Below are 24,051 nucleotides of genomic sequence, written 5' to 3'. Positions count from 1 at the left end.
ATGTTTAAAAAACGGCGAGAAGCAGTATTGTTTTTTAGAACCGTCGAGGAGACAGATCTGAGGGCTCAGTGAGAACAGCCACGGTGTCAAACCAGAGCTCACAACGACATGTCTGAACCCGAAAGTGGAGAAAAACAATCTAACAATGGAGCCGATGCCCACTCGCAATACCACTAATAAATAAAGTAACTAGGTCCTGTGACTTGAAAAGTCTTCATTAAAAGAAAAACAAGTGAACACGTCCAAGTCCAACATTAGATGGCTAAAGAATGCACAGCACGTGTATCTACAGCTATACACTTCCCACGAATATAAAAGTTTTCTTATTGAGGTAATACCTCAGTGGCAACATATGACTTCGTTTTGCAAGATTATCACTGAGCACGGATTTTCATAAACTAGAGAACATGAATCTAATTAAACATACCTAAAAAACTTTAACAACCATTTGGTTGTTTCATTTCAATGATTCTGTGCGTCACTGAGTGAGACTGCAAATGCTGAGTTTAATGTGGATGTCCTGGAACTTAAACTCTTCCTATTTATCCCAACCTTACTTATAATCCGCCATTGTGTTGCCTGCATATGAAGCTAAATTACTAGATCACAAATTGAAGGCATTGTGGCAAGATTGTGCCTTTACAGTCAAGTCTATGCATAAGAGTTGTGGTGTATAACAAACCCAGTGCACCATATTCTTTGTATTTGTCACTTGCATTCATATTTATATTCCTTGATTACGCCATTCAGCAGTTACAGGAAGTAGCAGACTGATTAAGGAGTTCCCATAGCATTATTCAAGTTCAATCTCCTTTGGTTGATGGAGGGCAACATATAATGGCAAGTTTCACAGAGTTACTAATTTTGTGTCTCACTCTTTTAGAAAGCCACGGTAGGGGGAGTGAGTTTAAGTGCCACACAGCTCCTGCCTTCCCTAAGAGAGCAGTTTCTTCTATTGCTTGACACATTAGGAAGTCAAATAAGTCATAACGAAGGATTGAAATATTAGTTACCTTGAGGCCTGAAGATGGGCATTGTACCGTCATGCTGGAGCTATTTTGTTGTAAGTTATGGAAGCTTGACATAGGTGGTTTTATAGGGCCCTATTCGGACCTCAAGACTCACGGTGGAGGTCGGACTGCCGTGGCTGTCGTGGTCCAACTGCCACATTACGACCCTGGTGGTCGGATTGCCTAACAGGGGTCATGGTTGTAATCAGCCATGATAGCACTGAAGTGAGCGGTGCTATGCTGATTACAGCCATGTTCTCCGGCAGCCTCTTCATTGTTCAACAGACAGTGCGCATTCTGAGAGTGCTAGGGGGGCCCCCTGTGCGACGGCATTGGACTCAGCTCCACGTGGAGCCAAGTCCAATGCTGCCGCACATTTTTCACTGTGCTGACTGGCAGAAACTTTGGTTTCCACCAGTCAGCCCAGTGGAAAACTCGTAATTGGGAAGGTGGGGAGCCTGCAAGCACTGTGGCGTTCTCCTCATTGGGAGATTGGTGGTCTGGTTTTTCCGACCGCCAAACTCGTGATCAGCCCCATAGTGTCAAATGAGACATATTCAGATTTGTGGCTGACAATTTGTGATATAAATAAAAATAACTTGTAATCAAATGAAAACTTGCCAACTGAAAACAGCAAGACTGATCTGACTCTAGTTTCTAATGCACCACATACTCATTATGTTCAAACTAGCAGAAAGTACAGTGTAAAACAATACAAAGTAACTTCTACAAGAGGAAGTAATAGAATACAGCTCAAAGCCGTCAAAAGCCAACCACCTCCTTATTAAAATACCACTCTTTATTATGTGCAATGTAAAACATTTTGCACTTCCCACTTACCCATCAACTGTACTTTGTGACATATTTTCACGCTTGAAGAATGGTAGAAATATGCATGAAAAGCTACAATAGTCACAGGTTTTACAGAAGGGTTATGGGTATTCAGGAATAGATCTAGAAAACTTGTGAATTCTTGGGACATTTTAGTGAATTTCTATCCCCACAGTGTAATTCCATTTCCACATTTATAATACCAAGCATAATTTCACATGGTGAAACACCTTTGTGACCCTGTACAATTTGTTTGTGGTTCTGCAAGCGGAAGCTCCCTCACCTATGTCCGGGGTGTTCTCTTTCCCTTTAAACCTTGAAAAAGATTTTACACCTTTTTTTGGCAGGAATAACTCTCTATCATTTTTCAGAGTGGTACAGAATTCAAAAAGAATTTGAAAATACCCACATGCTCGAGGGTTTTTGGGTGTTCCAAAACTTTCCGGGGAATCCCTTTAAGTGGGATTTACTGTCTTGTAATATTAATATCATTGCGTAATAATGTACAAGTTCCACGCCAATAAAAGGTGCAGAAACATTTTTTTGAATGTTTTGTAAACCCAATCCGTCAACCAAAAACACACAAAAAATATTTGAAAGCTGTGATACAATGACAACATTGAATTGGAGCTTTCACTGACATTTGTTTGATTCTGTGATGGAGAAGTTGCATTTCTACAGATAATGTTTGCATTCTGCTGTGCAATGCATACTGTAAGGAAAAAAGTAACAATCAGCTCAGGCATGGGCTAAGTGGGATATTGCCAAGGGCCCCCGTCTTCCAAGGGGCCCGCTGAGAAAGTGATTTTTATTTCTATCTTACTTTTATTTTTTCCAAATTAACCTCTCTCTCGCTGTACTTACTTTTAACTTTCATAGTCTCTCTTTCAAGTGTTATGTTAAGAATTTTGGGGCCTGTGTAAGACATATTTCACTTTGACCAATTTCAGAAAGCTTAAATGTCATTCAATGTGGACTGGCATCATGTAAAAAAATGGGCAATGAAAGTTGTTCGAAAGAGGGGGGTACCTAAATACGTCTTGCCCCGTGTCACAAAATCCTTGAGATGACACTGCTTTCAACCCTTGGCTAAAATGGCTGCATTTTAGCATCTATTTACTGTTCTTTACCTGCTGTCTGTGGTGGCTTTTCTCGAGCACTAGGCGTTCAGAACAATCTGGCAGCATGTCTAGCGACTGAGCCACACTCTGGCATTATACTGAGAAGGCTGCAGGCCCACACACGGGGTGGCATACTAAAAACTAAAAACAACGGTAACCTGTCTCTTCCTTTCACCCCTGGTGATTCCTGATCTAACAGCGGTTTTCAACACTACAAACATGGAGTGCTGCTGGCAGAACTCAAGTAATGTATCGGGGTGGCATCTCAATTTACAGTGTGACTGCAAATTCACAGAGGGAGGGTTCAAAGGCTACTGCTGTGTGGAACATCTCCAGCCAGGAGAGCCTCAGCTGCACCCATCACATGCCAGGTCGACATTGCAAACGTTTTAATGAAAACCAAGAAGGGCAGGCTCTGTTTTTCATTATTTTCGGATTAAGTTTTTGAAAGAACTTTACCATTATTTAAGGATGATTTTTTTCAGTTGAAAAAGTGGAAAGTGTGGAGTGCCAATTGCGTGAGAGAGGCAAAAAACCAAACTGATAAAGCTTCACCATCTCATGAAATAAATAAAACTTAAAGGCTCAAGGGGCAATGCTATGATCTGACCACAAATAATATTAAACATGCAGCGGATATCTTTTCTCATCATAGATTTGCTATGCACAATGCTGCATTGCACACATTTTAACTGTGCATGTTCTGGGATCAAGGGAAAAGTGTGCGGCATGCTTTTATGGGCCTGCCTGGCAAAGCTGTTATCAATCGCTTGTCATTAATTACTTGAAGAAATTCAAGAGTAAACAAAGGTGAGAATGCCAGGGGTATAGTGACATGGTCTGGAGGTGCATTGGGTAACTCATTCTTGAGAGTACATATAGAAGTAAACATGCTCCACACGTATTTTCCCATCATATATTTATTCTGCAGAGATCTTAACAGAATGAGTTCTGAGACCAAGGGAAGTGTGAGTGTTAAATATTTGTGTGAGCACAAGCAAGTATTGCAACAGCAGAGCTATCATGGCTTACAACTCCAACCTACCACAAAATGCCCTGCCCAGTGAGAGCAGTACAACATCACAGGGTATAAGAAGGGTAGAAAGAGGGCCCGCAAGAGAAAGGCCAGGCCCTTGGAAATGTTGTCGATGTTAGCTTAGATGAACTCTAACCAGTATATGAACATCATTCGCTGTTGAAATTATAATACTTGGGGCCAATACAATAAACTTGGGGGTCGCACACAGGATGGAGAAGGGAGTACAAATATGCTGAAGCATAATAGAAAACCCAATGAATAACACTACCCAGATCAAGGGCTCACTCATGTCAGAGGTAAGAGGATCCTCACACAACAAACACTAGCCACGGTCATCAACATTCAAGAGAAGCACATTTATAGCAAAGCACTATGGGACTGAAACCACTGCCTACAGGATAAAGCCGTGTAAATAAACTCTAAGGTGCAGTTCTACACTCAACGAATAGCCTGTATCACAGGCATGCCCTAGGGCATTTTTTTCAATTATGAGGCTTGGTCAGCGACAGAAGAGCTACCACCATTCTCCCTAAGCAGAAGTACTGAAATACTTAGGACTTAATGCCCACAGGGAAGTGGGCAGTAAGACCTAAGTATTTCAGTTAATAGCAATTAACACACACTGCCAATGGAGTTAACTGCTCTTATTTGAAGCCCTCATAATTATGGGCCTGAACCAAATGTGAGGGAGCATAATGAGAAGAATAACAATTAACAGATGTTAAGACCTACCACTATTAATGTGTTAAGGCTATTGGCATTTGTGCCCCTATTTCCATTCAGTAGAAACAGACAAACAGACCAACCATCTATGCTTGGTCTCTGTCAATCCTCAACTTAGAATGCAGGCACATAACAGCATCTAGTGCCATCATTCCAAGCATTCTGATTGGCTGAGCTAATACATAGTCACTGTCCCACTCTGTGGAAGCTAAGAGGCACAACAATTCAATGTACTGTTTGCTCAAATTATGAACATTTTTTCTGGCTTGATCCATCTTGCTAATAGGACAGGGTGGCATTGCACAGAAATTAAATATAATTTCAGCCATCATGGGAGGACCTTATGAAACTTGAGAAGATGACACACTCCTTATTGATATACTCTTTTTTGTGTACATGTCTAATTATCACAGCCCCATCTTTGCTTACTTTTCAGTGACTATTAAGTGAGTGCGAACTGAGTTGGTGTTAGAATTCTTTCATTTCTTGCTTGATATTAGTTGAAGGCCTTATTTAAAAAATATGAAAACCATTTAAATATGACAATAGAATCATCCATTATACATATAACAAGTGCTTCTAGTGTACAAGTGTTTCGGCTTTCTTAAAAATACTTTAAGAATTATATAAAACACAACATTGTACACTGCATCTAGTAAAGCTCTATGCAAAAAAGTGGAATGCAAAACTGTAAACTATGAGGTCATGACAAAACTTTAATGATTGACTCTCATTTGAATTAGAAACATTAAGCTGTGGTGGCAAAAATGAAAATGTACCTCCTGTGCCTTTTGACCACAATTTACCTATACATACCCTTAACTCCAACCTCAAATGTAACTGGAACCCCTTAAACATAAATCTATCTCTCTGCCTTATCTTACTCAAATAGGTTAATTTAAACTCCATTTCTAAACCTCAATCTAACCTGCCCCTTAAACTAATCCTAACTCCAACCCTTACACTGTTTCCCCTAAACTATCTCTTACCCTAAGTGCAACCTTTACCTAAACGTAAACAAAACCTGAAATGTAGCCCAAACCATTGCTGGAGATTAAATTAATTACCCGTATGAGAGAAATCTGGCCTAACCAAAACCTGCATTTTAAAAGTGCACTTGCCTTCCTAAACTTTGGATGGCCCGTATTAGCCTGACTTGCTTGATTTGCTAACGTTTAAAAAGTCCAAACAAACTTTAATTCATAAGAAATGTTTCTATCGTACATTTTGCATGCCCTTTGCATTACACAAACTTCCTATGCTAACACCGAAAGCTATATTATTTTATTCGTGACCTGCACTGGAATTTTAAAACTTGATAAACTAATCTGAAATTTGCTTCTTTATGAATAGGCTTTAGTGTGGAGATGTATGAGAACCAGAAAGACATACGTTTATTTGTGCACAACATTTACATATGTCTCTTTTCTTTTAGAGACCCAGATGGATGAGAAAACCTTTCACTATAACAGCTTGCATAAAATTGTTGTCAAATGCATCTTGTAGTAGTACTGCCTTTGTTAAAAGGTACCATATCTACGGAAGTTGATATTATCTCCTGAATTTTGCCTCTTGTGATTGGCTACCTACAATCTTGGATGAAACATTTGTGCTAAATTATTTTCATTGTATTTGTATTATAAAAATGTCTAAGGGAAAGAAGAGACAGAGTGCATGCAATAGTGGGCACTAGTAATAGCAGCGTGCACACAAGCTCTTATCTCTCACACTCTCAGATTCAGATTCCTTCTCTCTGTGAGACTCAGACAGACTTTGCTTTCTGCTTAGACTGTTCTCCATCAAAGTCTGTTAGAATATTCTTCATAGCTACTGATAGCTTTGCGACAAGACTGCCTCTTCAAACATTGTTCCTTTTGTTATTTATGAATAAAATGATTTACTCTTACCGATTTAGAATATTTGCAATAGTGATAGATCCCGGGACATGCTTTATGCAATGTTCTGTAAACTTAAATTGACTAATAAAGACTCATACTTATGATAAATAAAACTTTAAAATCTGACTAAAACTCTCATTATTGACTCCTGAAGAAATATTTGATGAGTTGTCTAAATTGCAGCTTTTATTTCTAGCCCATTCTAAATATACCCTACCGGGTGTCTAAGAGTTGTGGAGTATTTTATAAGATTAGGGTTCTCTACACTCCCACCATTAAACTTAACACATACAATACATTAATCCCTTTCCCTAACCCTCGTCCTTCCCCCTAGCCATTACGTCAATCTATAAAGACTAATTAATATACCACTATAATTATTATTTTTAAAATGTTTAATAAGACACAAAATAAACACAATTTTCACTATTTTATATATATTAAAACACCATTTTGTAACGTAAATTAGTAGTAAACTACATTACAGATCATTTTCAATATATTGTCAACTTTTTATGTATGGCATAGGTAAAGACATTTGGTTTACTAAATTATATGTATAATATACTTCTAAAACCTTTCAGGGAGCCCTTTTCATCCACTAGACTGGCACTGTGTCAAGCACATTTTTCTTCGGCTCAGTATAGCATACATCCCGAGGCAATTGGTCAGCCCTCTCTGTGAGTGAATGGTATTGTGCCCTTTTACAAGGCTCACATTTACATACAAATTAGCTCCTTTCAGTGGCAGGGACAACTAAGACAAAGGCCCCCATTATGACCCTGGCAGTCACCAGACCGCCAGGGTCATGGTCGCGGTCGGACTGTACCAAAGCGGCGGTCCGGGCACGACATTACGACTGTGGCGAAAGCACCATGGTCATACCGCTGACACCGCCAGGCGACAGCCTGGTGGTCTCGGTGGTTTTAATCCTCCAGGGCAGCACTGCTTGCAACACTGCCCTGGGGATTACGAGTCCCCATTCCACCAGCCTTTGCATGGCAGTAGCCCCGCCATGCAAAGGCTGGCAGAAAGAAGGTACCGGGGCCCCATGGGGGCCCCTGCACTGCTCATGCACTTGGCATAGGCAGTGCAGGGGCCCCCATGAACATACCCGTCGCACTTTCCACTGCCCGAATTACGTGAAGTTGAAAGAGCGGCGGGTGCTGCTGCACCCACCGCACCACCACATAATGGAGCCGGCGTCAATGTTACAGCCCTGCGGTGAACTCTTTATCAGGCCGGTGGTGTTCAGGCCGCACAGGCAGCCTGATGGAGGAACGAGTTTGGTGGGCGGCCTCCACCGCCCGCCAAACTCGTAATAGGGGTTAAAGTGTTTATTTTTGAGACCAAGAATATTTTTACAGTAAGCCAATGTGTTTCTTAGATTAGTGACTGACAGGCAGCTTCTTCAACAATAAAGTGTTGCACAGACCATGACAAAACAAAACAAGTGCTGGGAAAACCAAAAGGGTGGCAGCCAAACCAGAACTATTGGCTGTGCCAACACTTGTTTAAAATAACATTTTCACTGCTAACTATTGGTCTGCTATTTCACCACTGTGGAGATGGCAAGGACTCTAAAAGATCCACAGCTGGAACTTTGAGATGTAATCTAGCAATTATTTAGGATATGAGCCAATAAGGACCTTTCAGTTAAGACACAACTGTACACTGGGGTTGTGCCCAAAGTGGATGATTTTTGATTCTGTTGTATGTTAACATGGGACTGAGAAACGTTAGCCTGTATCCAGGTCCCAGACAAAGGAGAACACTTATATGGAAAAGTACATTTAAATGAGAGCGATAAAAAGACAGGGCACATCACAGGGCGCCTTAAGTATTGCAAGGAAGATTAGCTTAAACCACCCAGAGGTCTTCAGATCTAGGCACATTCAGTTGTTTATGAGGGCATAAAATGATTGTGTTATGGAATCCATCTATCATGTGTAATGCGTAAATTAAGTAAATGAAGTATTTGGCACACTTCTGTGAAGCCTGAGAGCTCATATGTAATAATGCAATGAAACCTGGATGCCTTAGAATGCAGAGAATGTAGGGGCCATTTTGACAATCACAGAATCTTCTGAGGTTTATTCTGCAGGTGACTTCTGCCCAAGGATGACTTCTACAATAAATATTAGGTCTCTGTGAAACAGAGCTATAGAAGCAGCTTACACAAAACTGCATTAAATGCTCTCTACTTATTAAAGCAGAGATACTTTGACTGTCGGGGGCCATGCCCACCCACACCGACCTGGGCGAGCATGGCCTGTAAGGAACCAAGGGCAAGCCACCCTGTAGCACAGTAACTGAGCAGGTTATATGAGGTCACTTCCTTGAATGTCATGAAAGGGACATATGTCAAGTGACATTACATCTGGTACCTCCTTAATTCTGAACAGCTGATATCACCGCGTACAAAGCATGTACCCTTCTACAATCTGCTTTGCAATTAATTTATTTGGTGCACTACAAGTACCAAATTGTTTAAAAAAGAAAAAAACAATAAATATATCGGCAAAGCCACACACAACAATTGTTTGTAGACGAAGGATGCCAGCTTGAAGGTCATTCGGAGTGGGCACAGTGAGAAGTGGTCAATGAAGAAGCATTCATACCTGATAGACCTTCAATATATCAGCAGCTTCTCTTCCATTCTGCTCCAGAGGGCCTTGGTTCTGCAGGATATTCCTCACTGTCTCTTCCATCCTGTGGGACATCATGAGAACACAGTTTACAGTCATAAATCTTTTCTTCTGAAAAAGACGCATGCCCTGTGTTCAGGTCAGTTGAAGGATATAATGCATCATTATTTTGGCTCTAACCGGCTGAGATTTTTCTTACCAAACACGAAATCCAGGTCCTGACAATTATTTTCTCAAATGGAACCTGTGTTACAATTACTACGTGTTAGTCTACTCCCACAAGATCAACTAACAAGGTTGTATTTATTTCTGCTAGAACAGTTTACATAGTAAATATAGAGTTTTCTACACAATAATATTTTGTCAGTGAGCACGTTTGAGACAGCCAGGTAAACTGCATTCCAACAACTACATTTCAGTCATCCGATAAATGCAACCTGCAAAACTAAGCTTCAGGCCCCCTGAACCCCTCAACTTCGTGAAACAGGCCTTAGTGAAAACACTGTGGCATTCTGGGGCGTATTGTGATGGGCTTTGACGGCGCACCTCAGCTCTGAGTGCCTTTTGTGTGTGTCTGCACTTCGTACAGTGAATTAATTTAACCCAACAATTCTCTGAGTTAGTGCTTGCTTGCAGGTTTGCCTCTTTCAGATTCCGAGCTGTGCTCTGTGACATATCGTGTGAAATAAATTCACTTTACACAGCACTCGGCTCTGCGCAAGCAAGCAAAGCCCATCATTCTACGGGGTCTGGTCACAATTATTCGGCTTGTTATTGAGTGACAAAGTTTGCTTCTTATCAACTGTCTCCTTCCCATAAAGTGAGTGTGTGTTTGCTTCAGGACGAACAAATATTGATTCAGATGCCAATTATTTTTTATTTACTTTTTTATTTTTTCATTACAATTTATGTGCTGCGAGAGCTCATCCTTAATACTCAGTTCCTTCAAATACCATCTGTTGGCCAAATCCAAACAAGAAATTGCTATACCAGGCCATAGCGTGAAGGCTGTTCCTTTTCAATTGCAGACTGGCCCCATTTTTGCTTGCGGTAGGTCTCTGTTAATCTGAAGCATTTGCACGATGACCCTCAGTTTCATGTGCCTGAAAGTATAAACTGCTGGGTCAGCTTTGAACGTTCATTAATAAGCACTTCTACTCAGTGCTTGAAATGGAAAAAATAAAGTGCAGGTACTCTGTGCCAGAGTACCTGCTTGTTTCCGAGAAGTGCCGGTACTCTCCAATTAAAAGTATTACGTTTTTCTTGAGATGTGCCGGTACTCTCCCTCTCAAAATAAAAAAGTGCCGGTACTCAGTACCGGACAGTACCGGCCCATTTAAAGCACTGCTTCTACTTTTTACCGTCGTCCCACAGAAGCCGGACTGGGCTCGCACTGCCAGTAGCACCAGATTTTCTGTTCATGTCTCAGTTTGGTATTACACATGGGTCTGTTATGAATACTCACAGAGAAATTCAGAGTTCGCAAAATTTAGAGGGGTTGTTGCCCAACGAAAATAGGGTAATTCTCTTTGGACCTTCCCATTCCCTCATTTCAGGAGCATGCCCAAGGTAAACTGTTCCACTGATGAATGTTGCTAACCCTGAGGCAGAATACGTTTTACAGGATCGTCAGCCAGGGGGCGGCTTTATGAGGGGTGGGGGAAGGGAGGTATTGATTATCCTAGGGTTGCTCTAGGTCCCTCTCAATGGTAGGTGTGGGGCCACCTTCCACCCAACAATATTCAATACACAATGCCTATCGGAGGCGTAACACAAAATGATGCCCCCCTCACCGTGCAGAATGTGAACAGGGGCCCCTGAGTCTCTCATGAAAGGCTGTTGGGTCCCTGATGGGTTGAGGCCCCCCTTCACCACAGGAGCTGCAGGGGCCTGTGTTACGCCCTGAACATCTTTCCAATTGCACTTGTAATCTACTTTTTTGAAAGTGCAAATGCTAGACTGACACCCTGACATCATCATACTCAGAACAACACATCAAACCCAACACTCCGGGAGCGAGGCACTAACCCAACAGCAGCACTCCGAGCAGTAAAGTCAATGTATCTCAGACCTTCATGTGCTAGTGATGCTGCCTATAAAACAATCTGCCTAGAGCAGGGAATGGACAACTGCCCACAAAATAAATGGAACATCTACACACCAGCACTTGAGGGGATCATTGAGGGTGGGTGGCCTAGAGCCTGACCTTTCAGATCTGCAAACATACCAACCGCTTGGTAGAGGTGCCTTCTATACTCAAATAGCCACCTCACGTGTGTGGCCGTTGGTTTTCATACTGTGGCACGTGTTCACCCACATGCTCTTGATTTCACGCACCACTCTGTGTACTAAGAGGCCTATATTGAAAACATCTGGTCTCCAGTCTCACTTGCTGAAGAAAGAGGCATCTCTCTTACTACATGGCCCGAATACATGGTGATATCTGTGTTTTCAGAAAATGCACGTAGGGTTACCAAACATAAGATGTGAATGGCCGACTGGAAATGTTCCCCTCCCAGTAAATAACTATCAATCCAGAAAATGGAGGAACCATTTCAAATGTACTCCTCCATCCTGAAGCCAGTCAGAGAGTTTACAGAACCGTTCATTTTAAGAACACAATCAGTATGGCTGTCTGAACAGGGCAGTTTCCCTTGTAAAACCAGGCGCTTATTCTGTCTAAACGCGATCCAGGGACTGACCGGCTCAAACATTGGAGCGTTTCTTCTACAAGGAAAATGATGGCGAGATACCTAGTGGAAAAACTCCAATTTCACTTGACAGGACAAAACAAACAGCGTGTCGAAGAGGTGACAGAGCGAGCTGTTAATGAAAGAGGTTAAGCACAGAAGCTTTTCTTTAGTTCTGCTTTAGCACAATTCGATTGCAGAGCAGAGTGATTCCGTGGAGTTATGACTCAGATACACACAGTGAATATAATCTTGAACTCCACTAAATTGCTAAAGATTCCTTCAGGCATGTGCACATGCGTAGTACAGTGCATAAACAAGGGAACAAAACAGCAAGGTTGACCGAAAACAACCTTGAATTTTCTCCTAACCAACACTATTCCTATGTATACCAACCACTGCTTCTTGGTGTTTATTTTATTTTACATCTTCTCTACTAGACTTTTTCTGTAGTTTGAAGAATGCCCGCAGATTGCCAGAGCACTTTACAAACTGAAAAAAAATCAAAGCATACAAAAAAGTAATAGTTAGAGGTGCACACCAAAAATCCCACAATTAAGAAATATATGCGCTACATGTCACAAACAACAAACGCTAAACATAGGTGTGCATAAATTACACTATATAATTTGTGTGATCTAAAATTACAGTGCTGACAGCTCCACTCACTTTGATCCTCAAAATCCAGTTATTGGATATCAAATGCAAGTTCTAAGCTGACACTTTCAATGTAACCCACGGCCTATCACAGATACATGCAAAAATGGTCTCTGTCTACTGTGGAACAAGATTAAAAACTCCCTTTCGAACTCCAAATAAATGCTATTTTGAAGTAGGCTTCACATCTCTCATTTCTTCATTGCTGAAGCCTGCCTATCCTCCAATTCTTCCAGAAAATGTCATTAAATCATGCAATGTTCATGGCATTCCGGGACTCCGATAACAACATAATCAGAGGACCCCCAAAGAATGCTCTGCCTAACCACAAGAAGTTCAGGATCACAGTGTCCAATTGGTAGTCATACTGAAATGGGAACCTTACACTATGCTGGCACTGAGTAGTTCTACTGGCTACTGATAAAAAGAGATGCAGATTTAAAACCGTTTGATTTGGTCATGAGGTTCTGCATGGTCTTCGCTCACGATAACTGGCTAACTGGTTATCTCATATCAACCAATGAAAAGCCATAGATCGGCCAATCCTAACTTACACTCCATCCACAAGATCAAATTCAACTAATGTGGTAGGAGATCTTTCCATGTACAAAGCTCTTCCTTGTGAAATACTTTACAACCTAATCTAAAACGTGAAAATAATTTAGTAGAGTTCAGGATATCCCTAACCACTCACTTCTTCATCCATGACTATAGTTAAGCCATATCTCTTCGCTTCCCTAAGTGATGATGAAGCAGTCAGGGACATCCCTGATAGTCTATTCTTGCTCATTGGCTGTTCAAATATCTATGACCACGTAGTTCCTCATCAACTATGAACAACACAAAATAAATGACTTTATGTTCCACACATCTCTAGACTTTGATACTGTTTATCCGCTTAAAAGCAGACAGGCTAAATGGATCTATTGACTGATGCATTGTCTGGAAATGTAATTCCTTTGTCTTCCCTCCGTATCCCCTGCATACTCACTTTCTACCAGATTCTATGTGGTGGCTTACAAAATATACAAATAAATAATTGCATAAGCAACTAAGCGAAAGGATGGTGTTAAAATGAAACATTTTACTATTTCAATAAGTATTTTGAAAACTTCAGGTACCGCCCAAAGCACTTTACAAGTGTTGCAGTAATACCACACCTGGCAGCATACTAAGAAGAAAACCCTCATGCAGCAATACCGCTCACGTTTTCCAAGGTGAAACCTGGCGAAATATGCCTGGGGAAAAGGTTAATATGCAAGAAAACAAAATTAAATCCTTTCACAAGCAATGGTTTCCACGAGTATTGCTATTCCAAGCAGAGAAGCACATGGATCCTAATTACCATGGGCCCAGGTATTCTGTTGCCTACAGCAGTGGCAGTTATGGGCCAGTCTGGAAGTGCAAGAGATGCATGAAACACGTGAAAACCGTGGCCTGTGAGTTTTCACATGCATAATCCACCTGCTACCAACATGTGAGAGGTCCGGGTGAAAAACAACCCACAAATGGGCAGTAACATGTGGGATTGTTTATGGAGTCACAGATTCCCGCATGTTGTTCACCATTCCAGGCTCTAAACTCTGAATGCCCCCTTAACGGGCAGTGACACTGTATAGCATCAGAGATGCTCAGTGCAGTAAAGCCATGCGATAATACAGGACCATTCAGTATGAGGGCCATAGTCACGAGGTAATGTCAAAACGGGATAATAGCATCTTGGAATTATTACCTCGTGTTATCAGAAGTACCTTGTGAGGGATTGCTAATCATTGTCTGGCCTTCTTGTAATGGCGGCCTAAAACCTGTTTAGTCCAGAGTGGCTGTTTGAATAGTCACACCATATGCGAGTGTCCAAAGTGGTTCATATGAGTACAGAAGACCACTGAAATGTCTTTATTTCACAGCACAGAAACTAAGAATATTTCAAAGGGAAAGAGGCTTGTTTACAACGGTTTCATAACAATTAGATGAAATTATAGACAAAAGTGAAAGACATTGGGTGATTTTTTGTAAAATATTTTTTATTTATTGTTTCAACTATGACTTAATTTGAGAAATGCATTTTGTTAGGGATAAAAAAGCACAACAGCTATCTGATTTAAAATCAAACCAACAGGAGTAGCGTGTCGATGATGTGGTTTATATCAAGATTTTCTTTTATTGCAACATTTATACAATGCTCAATATATCTGACAGGTCTTAAAGCGCTTCGGTTTGCACCAGGTTTTGTGCACCCTTGCAGTTTTTCTTGCTGCTGTGTTCTGTATTCTCAGTAATTTCCGGGGATGCTCATTATATATAGTGTCCGTATAATCCAGCCGAGAGAGCACAAGGTCGACGGTAGCTTATATCCTTTGAAAGAAAGTTAGAGAATGGGAAGACTCAATGAGGATGTCTCAGCATCTAAAAAGGATCCACTTGTAATATGACTGAGGTTTCAAGAAGAGGTTCGTATCCATACTGATCCATAGATCACTTATTTGGTATGATGGGATTGGCGGTGGGTAAATCCAAATGGTGTATGAACGGTAGATCTTCCATTTACCATGGGCTAGTTTTCCATTTTTTATGTGTGTACGTTGATTTAATTTATTATTATCCTATGGTCAGCAGCTAGGAGTCGCCATCTGATGCCACAAGGTGCATGATCAGATGCTGTTTTAGTTTTAGTATTTCGTGTGTGACATCTACCTAATTGTAACAGCTGAGGTTGATGGAGGAGATGGCGATCCCCAGTAGAGAGATTGGGGAGACATTAAAAGGGGTGCAGGGGTTCAATCCTTGAGTAACTCCAGCCATTAAGGAGAAAGGAAGAGAGGAGAAAGGGGTCACTGATCATATGAGGGAACTGTTAGAAAGGTAGGAGGCAATCTAGTCAACAAGAGAGGCGCGTATTCCCAAAGTTTTGAGTCTCCACACCAATAAGGAACAGTGGACCATGTAAAATGCAGCAATCCAATAGTGGAAGTGCAGCTATGCCATTTGCATCCACTGTAGTCTTGCAATTAGTGCAGATAACACACTGAATGGACCAGATCCATGCTTGGAAGTCAGAGAGATTATTATTTTCTTCTGAATACTAATAATAGTCTACAGGCAGCTGTTTTGTTTTCTTCTGGGCACTAAATATTGTTTATAAGCAGCTCTTCCTTTCTGTTTGTCTAGAGTAGTCCCTGACATGCAATGAATGAAGCGGTGAGGGTAATGTCGGTGTTGAGTTGCTGGTTCCCATTGTTTTTATCATCAGGATAGTTATGCATATCTTTGGATCTGGAGATGAAGTGATCAGCTACCGAGTCTAGCAGACATTGTGATCTAGTGATTTTGGAGGATGACCATTCTAGATTCAGGGATTTGGCAAATATTTTTGAGTAGGTAGCATCATGGCTTATCTGTGAAAAAAACTATGCCTTTTGGCATTTATGACCGTGTCTTTGTAGATTATTGAGTGACACTGCTGTGTTGTTTTGTTGTTAAAATTGTTTTTCCTCTTCTGCTCCCTTTGCAAAGATCTTTATTTGATTTGAGAGAACTTAGCTTTGGGGGTCTTCCTACTGACTTTGATGGCAGGTTGTGGTGGATTAGGATGTGTTTACAGTGGATGTCAGCCAATGGTGAAAGGTGGAATAACTGACCTGAGTGTCGAACATGGGAACACAAAGGTATTTCCATGCTCTGGCTGGAGTTTTAGGGAATGTGGTAGTAGACTTTAAAAGAGAAGAAGAGATGTGAAGGCTGAACTGAACTATAACTTTATCAATCCAAGGAACATGATAATGACCGATCACTGTGATGTGGTTAAGCGGGGTAAAGTGTCTGCTAAAAAGTATGATTTTATTATGAATAGCTTGTAAATCAACCAATGAGAAACTGGCTTCCTCCCTAGAAAGAATACAACGTAATAGCAAAATAAGCACCGTTTTCCTTCCCTTCCCCAGCAGCTACTATCTGTGAGTGACAGATGCAGAAGGAAACATACACTATTTCCTGCAAAAGTGTTATTGCAGTTGTGATTCTGTGACAGCTACCATTACAGGAGGTGGGACATAATGGTGTTTTAAAGGGGGGCTATACACCCCAGGTGGCTCCACGCTAAACCTGACATTCTCAGAAGGCAGCGCTATGGGGTAGTATGAACAAAAGCGAGGCCGCTCCAGAGGTTTCAGTTTATCTGCCAGAAAATGCTTTATTTGGAATAAGTGAATATTACAGGAGGCTTCATCATGCAGATAATTACTTTCCCCCCTTTACATTCTCCTACCTGTGAGGTACGCCTCGCTCAGGTTTGAGACAATCATTTCTCCATGATATCCTCAATAAAAGTCACTAGCTCAATGTAAAATGCTGAAGAGAAGCATTATGTTTGTTTGATTGTTATAATTTGTGAAACAAACTTGTTCTTTCAACAAAAGTTAGCTTACAGGTGCTCCTGCCCCTCCCTCAAACACCTGTTAATCCAAAAGTGCAACTTTTATCCCACACCTTCAAATTTTAAATATTTTCTTAAATAATCTTCAACTCATAATACTGTCCACCAAAAGATTAATGTGAGAAACCTCAGTGGCAAACTAGAGGTCCCAGTTGTCAAGATAAACTCCTTAAAATTAATTGTCTCGTTTAATTGAATTCAATTTGCTCGATACAATCTGTTCAGCATGTTACATTCAATTGATTTTCCCTCTTATCAGTAAAGACATTAAAACATATTTTCTGGAAATTAGTATTCTGAACAGGACAACATGCGCTGTTGGCTTTGTTGATGGTAGTTCTAACTATATAATATTAAGAGGATGGTGCAGGTTTTTACTTTGATTAATTTAAGTCCGAATTTATTTTGCATCGGGCAGGTTGATTTTTTTTGCCATTTTAATTATAGTATTATCATATCTTGGCAAGGGATTGCCGCTTAACAAAAACTAATTCATAGAGAAGGCAAATCCTTAAGGGACCTTCATTGTCAGGCAAAAGTTTTATCAGGTTAATCTTCAGGTCATGATGAATTTAACAGCTGTTTTAACAAGGAACGGGATTATTCCCAGGAAATATATTTTTATCTACCATAACACTGTTTAATATATAGGTGCTGTGGGAGAGGCATCTACAGTTTTGACATTTGGCAAATTCTGCCTTTACCATACAGGGTATACAGAAATGGATGGTTATCAGTTTAACGCCATGCTGCAAAATATATCACTCTTTGTTATCCAGTGAATTCCAGTAGAAAATGTAATTGCCATCTGAGGAGACGTAACTTCTCATTACGAATACTGTAATGAAACAGTTCGACACTTGTAAATAGGCTATTCACAATTCTGGCTGCATCAATTCTCCAAGCAGCACAGGAGAAGCGCATCTTCTTTGAGGAGGAACAAAAGCAAAACTGGCATCTTCAAATGCCTTCACATAGCCGGTAACCCCTGAAACGTTCATTCCTAATTTGAGCAGTCCACTCTCCTAATTTCTGGTGCCATATTCTTTGATGAAGCTGAATTCGCAAAGATCAGGAAGTGATGACGTTAGGGACCAACTGGCACTTATAATCAATCCAAGTCTGCTCTCGGTCATCTCAGCTGCTTTCAGTTACTGCCTGCTTGCATCTGCATAGCAGACAGCGCCGCTTCCAGATCCTGAAAGAGGAAGTACATTACCCAAAAAGTGTGGTAAACAGATACATAGAGGACCTGAGGGGAGTAAACGTCTTTTTAAGAGAAGAAAAATCAAAATGAAAACATTTGACTTCAGCACTGGTTATGGAGAAACAGACAAGTGGGGGATTCATTGATTGTGAAAGATGCTTATCTTCATGTACTTATCTGACCTCTACATACACTGCAGTTAGAGTATCTTTTGAGACTGTCACATGACCACTTGCAGCAATTTTGCAGGGCGTCAATCCTTCGCATGGTCATTCAAAACATTCATGGCCATATTAGCAGTCCACTTTAGAGTTTAAGATGTGCATAACTATCCGTACATAACTCAGGCCACAGTCAAAGGGACAGGAGACTCAGTCACATCACCTCTGCGGGTGTTGTTTGACACAGGCTTTTCATTCAACCAGAATATTCAAGTCTACAGGGTGCACCATGTATATAGGGTTATGTCATTTTATCCTCAGGTAATAGTGCCAGCACCCAAGACCTCACCACCATCTTCTCACTTCGAGGCTGTTGACTTCATATGGCCCACTTTACTCTGGTGGATCCATATGCTTGCTTGTGTAGGAGGTCACTTCAGCTAACTCTCCTTTGTAAGTCCTTCTTGCTTTTCCAGCAGCTCAGAAGTATTCTGAGCAGGTGGGGACTCGAATGATGTTGCTTATGGAAGAAGGCTCATGGGGGGCTAGAAGGGACACTGTGGATCGGTAAGAATGATCAGTAGTTTGAACCATATTTCCATCAGTGGTTCAATTGCGGGGGCAAAATGAAATTGGGAGAATGTCTTTGCCATCAAGAAATAATTATCAAAAGACAAAAACTTTACTTGTTGAAAGCTGTAACAAAACCGAGGTTCTGTAACCCGAAATGTCTTCAGTCATGGACTAAGGAGATTGCAAAATACTGCTGTTGTTATGAGACTGTGAGGAGTTTGTGAGTAAACTCTGCATGCGACTTGTGGGGTCAATCACTCCTACCAATTTCTTACACAAAGTGGTAAAAATGCTCTTCGCAATGCGGGTCTGGCTAAGCCCAATGCCTACAATCGCTTCAATACGGGTCAGTCGCTGAAAGAGTGACAGATTTATGCTATGACACACTCTCTTTTTCGGGAGTCATCAGTGTGAAGCTCGAGAGGCGGATAATGCCAAACATTAAAAACATTATGGTAAATACAAAAATGACAATACAAGATCAATGATTTTCAAGACAAAGAAATCCACATAGAAACAGTAAATTGTAGATGCGAGTAAAAGAAGAAAGACAGACAGCCAAATACATGAATAGACTGTAAACTGGGGAGAAATGGAAAGTGGTTCAAGTTAAATTGAGACAAGGCTGAGAAGGCCTAGAGGGACAGACATAGTGCCAGGTAAAACTGGAGCTACTGAGACCTACGTAGGGATTAATAGCAAAATGAAAAAAAGGAAATGGACGATTGGAGGAAAACAGAAAGAAATAAACAAAAGAGACCTCAGAGTGCTGTCAGTGAGAAGAGTTGATAACCAACCCCAACAAGAGAGTATGTGTGGATGTACTGATGATGTAAAGGTCTTTATCCGCAGATCGTGGCTCTGATGTTCACAAATTAATGACTGTGGAATTGTAAAAGAACTATGGAATTACAAAATAGTTTTTCTATTGAAATCCCACCATTCTTCGGTCACCTATTTTTAATTTTATTTTTGCACTCTAAATCTAGCAAAATCTCTAACAAATAAAAGGCAACAACAACACTGAGCAATACTTCTACAATGGCACCCCTGTGACCTTCGACTTACGCGCCTCACTCTCATTGTGCAAAATAGAGACATTCTGTCCAGTGGAAAACAGACGATTGATTAATTACTGCTTTATCGAAAACCTTTTCCTTCTTTTCGACTCTGTAAAAAACGTCTGATGAACTGGGCCGTTTCGATTCTGCTCTTAATGGACTAGAATCGAAAGCTGCAGCAGACTGTATTGTCTATTTTCCTAAAGCCACAGTGGCTTCTCAAAGCGCATGATTATATGATAAAATAACTATTGATTTTAAGTGGAAGAAAAACATACCCTCGTCATAAAACGGAGCAGCGAGGCAATGTCTTTCGAGGAGCGACTGTACCAGGCACTAGAGAAAAAGTCACTAAATGCATTACTATTTTGACAGCTAATGAAGGACTTGTGGGTTTTTTAAGAGCAAATCAATAGTCTTCAGTGAACTGCCTGGGTTTTTCAAAGGGACACTTAAAATGTGACAGCCTCAGACCTCCTCCTCGACAAGGAACCATTACTGAAATGTTCATCAGTTCCAGGAGCCGGGCAAAGTACATAAATGAGTGCAAGAGAACAAAAAAACAGAGCTAAAGATTGAAAGTAGCTGCACTCAATGCCTTCGGTGCTATGAACGCCGGAAATGGCAGGGAATAAAGACAGCGTTTCATTAAAGGCGCTAGAAATAAAACTGGCACGTCACTTACACTGATAACTAGCTCAGTGAGATAGCTTGCTATTTAGAGCACGTGCTACCTGCGCGTCACAGGTATGGAATCTCAACAAGGTGAACTCAGTTCTAGGTATTCAGGGACGAATCTATGGTAAGACCACAGATTCATCCCTGAGAATATAACCAGTGTCATATTGACCACTCAAGGTTCAAAGAGAGCCCCGCTGCCAAGAATAGTGGGCTGGTCACAGTTCTTTTGACCTTTGGTGGCAAAAAATCCCTCTATCACAGCATTCACATTAATAAATATTAACGCCGAAAAGCAAAACGTAGTTGAACAATAAAACATTATCAATCAATAAATAACGCTACAGGCATAGCCATCCCTATCACAATTTTAACAGTAATATGATATCAAATCTCGTTTATAAGGTTATTTATGGCATTTGCAATTGCATCGGTTGCATTAAGAGTGAGATCTGGAGTATTTCATTTGGTGAGCGAGCTATGGTTTGTATGGCTATTGTGCAAGTTATGAACAGTGGTCGTGACCGTACCATTAATTTTATTCGTTTTTCAGTTTTCATTTGGAAACATAACTGCACTATATCTGCAGTTTTTAAGGGAATTACGCAGCTTTTTTAAAAACATACGTTAGGAAATTATAACCAAAGCTAACAATGTCAGTTGAACATTGTTTTTTTCTGTGAATAAATATACACAAATCTATTTACATACAAATATACATACATACATACATATATGAAGGGGCTTTGGGCCAGGCATCTTCATTCACTGGGCTGTTCAACTTCCATTGACACTTTGCTTCCATCCCCTACAGCGCACAGGAGCATGGGGAAATAGGCCCCATAACACTAGCCACCTACTCCATTGCACTGAGAATGAGGGTATTTTGCCTGATCCAATGTTTCTGTGTATAGTGGAATGCACTTCAGTGCTAGACTTTGTGGCAGTGGTTTACTTTGCCTATGATTTTTACTATCTCTTTTTTATACTTTTCAGTGTCTGTAATCATTGTGTTATAAAACTATGCCTTCGGGTTATGGTAATTTAAGGCCAACAGTACCTTTTCTTGGCATCTTCAAAAATCACATACCCTTGCAATGTGCATTATAATTAAAAAGGGCATATATTCGTGTTTTGGTACATATGCTCATTAGGAAACAATCATACAGTTTACAAATACATTCTTTTGGATTTATCTTTTTCTATGGCATATGCGTGCAGTAAGAAATAAATTCAAAATAATTAAACCAGTTTTGCCAAGAACAGGCATATCGGCTATGCTCTTGCTATTTTTCTTTGTTCTCTGGTAATCAATGAACTAGTAGGATACAAAGTGTCAGTTTTAATGTTGGTGGGACAACGAACACAATCTTTTGAATATTTTGTGTTTAATTTGTGGTAGAGTACTCCAACCACCAAACTCTCAACCCCTATGTCTGTACTGGATACACCCACACTGGGTCACAATTTTCAGTCTACACTGTACAGAATAGATCAGTTGCTAACAGACAGCTAAAGCTGACTACACCTAACAAACATTTGGGTCTTGCGTTTGCTCGAGTAAGAGCTATTAGCATTGAAAATTCCTAACTGGACTTTTCTAGCCAAATAACTTGAAAATAAAGAGTAAAACAGTTGACATAAGCGAGCCGATTCAAAGCATCATGGCCGGGATGAGCATAAGCGCGAAGGAGAGACACAAAAGGAAAAAGAAGTATGCTCGCAGTCAAACGTATTGGCAACAGTGCAACTATCTATGTAAAAGGGTCGATGGCTAAGGCGGTAACAAAACTGCCCCAAGGCAGGACAAACGTGAAGCACTTACCAATAACGATAAAGGATTTTTGAAAGGCAAGCCCATGAACAAGTGATAGTGATGGGCGTGCGGCGGGAGGGGTTAAAAGCCCACAGGTAGATTACAACAGGCCAGAGCGCTTGCACGCTCGACCTAAAACCAGCTAAAGTAGACTACACCTAAAAAGAAATATTATAGGAGAAGTTATCCTTTACACTGAAGTGGTCTAATACATCTACAGCCTTGAAATACACAAAAGGATTTTCAATGCAATGTGAAATTATCTGGTTCCTGGTTTTATATGATGAGATCCTGGGAAAAAACATAAGGCGGTTTGTTGATAATATCTTTTTTGCATTTATATATTCGTAGTTCAATGACTGTAGCACTGAGCTAAGTAAACGCTTTACATCAAAAACACTCATTAGTATTTGGCCAGTGTTGTCATCATCAATGTTACTACAAATGGGTCTGGCTTCACAGTGACGCTCATAATCTCTATCATCATTTTTACTGTGGCACCGCCATTAGTTAAGGTTTGCAGCGGCTAACTCGTAATCAGTGAGCTATGCTTTCAATTATCAAATGCCTTTGCTTGGGTTACTTCTTTCAACTCTGAATTGATTAACCATATCTTATATAGACTTGAAGATGAATGGGGAGTAAATGTTCTTACTACATACATTGAATCTATTGCAGAACATTCTAATTGTTTGCCTTAAGTGATAACCTTACATAACTCTTTCTGAGAGACTGGATTTTCATTCCTCTATCTGTGTAACTCACTTTTTAATATTGCACTGTCTTTTAAAAATATCTTATCAATAAAGAAAAACAAGACAAATTACAATATCATTTTGCATACTGAATCTGGTAATAAGGTATATGTAGAAAACAATAATTATCTGCTTATGCTAAGTAGATTTGTATAGTCCCTATTCTGATGCATTCCAGAAAAGCACCGACCCCTCTTTCTAAATTCAAATGATTTCCTAAAATCCTGCAGATCCTGCTTGCACATCCATTCTAAAACCCCCAGACTTGTTATCAATCTCAGTTTTCAGTTTCTTTATACTTCATTCTTTCATGTGTTGCGGTTTTAAAATGTACTACTGCTCCTGGCGTGAAAGTCCTGACCTCACCTGCAATAGAAAGACAGTAATAAAATAAAATAGACTTCAACAGTATATGTGGTATCCTTCACTGTGACAGTCTGCTTGGTTAGAAAGTGGGCTATAGAGGGCTGGATCAAGAGTGAGGCGTACCAGTATCTTCAAGGGCAATACCACCCCACCTGATTCTCTGTTCACCAGATGTGAACTCAGACACAGAAAGTCCTTCTGCTTAAAGTAGGAAGACTTTCTTAGTGGAAACATGCCCGGAATCAGGAATATAAAGCAAGTAATTCTAGAGTCAGTGTTAGCCCCCAGCCTGGACCTGAAAAATCACAATTGCACTGTGCAAGAGTGGAATTATCGTACGAAAACTGTGATTCTGGCTCCAGTAAATCGGACCATTGCACCCTGC

General features: G+C 40.5%; 1 protein-coding gene across 3 annotated transcripts in view; it reads right to left on the bottom strand.

Annotated features, from left to right (window-relative positions):
- Nucleotides 1-24,051, bottom strand: part of NCKAP5 (NCK associated protein 5) — a 671,283-nt gene that overhangs the window by 323,059 nt on the left and 324,173 nt on the right. For all 3 annotated transcript variants that reach the window (XR_011201523.1, XM_069224677.1, XM_069224678.1), the window contains exon 4: nt 9,244-9,334. Coding sequence is in view for 2 of the 3 variants with exons in the window: in XM_069224677.1 (XP_069080778.1) it covers nt 9,244-9,334 (91 nt within the window). In the remaining variant the exon portion in view is untranslated. The remainder of the gene's footprint in view (nt 1-9,243; nt 9,335-24,051) is intronic.

Source organism: Pleurodeles waltl, chromosome 3_1 (genome assembly GCF_031143425.1).
Source record: "Pleurodeles waltl isolate 20211129_DDA chromosome 3_1, aPleWal1.hap1.20221129, whole genome shotgun sequence".
Classification (NCBI taxonomy): domain Eukaryota; kingdom Metazoa; phylum Chordata; class Amphibia; order Caudata; family Salamandridae; genus Pleurodeles; species Pleurodeles waltl.
Note: the sequence above shows the minus strand (reverse complement) of the source record. Positions and strands in the feature narration are given on the sequence as shown.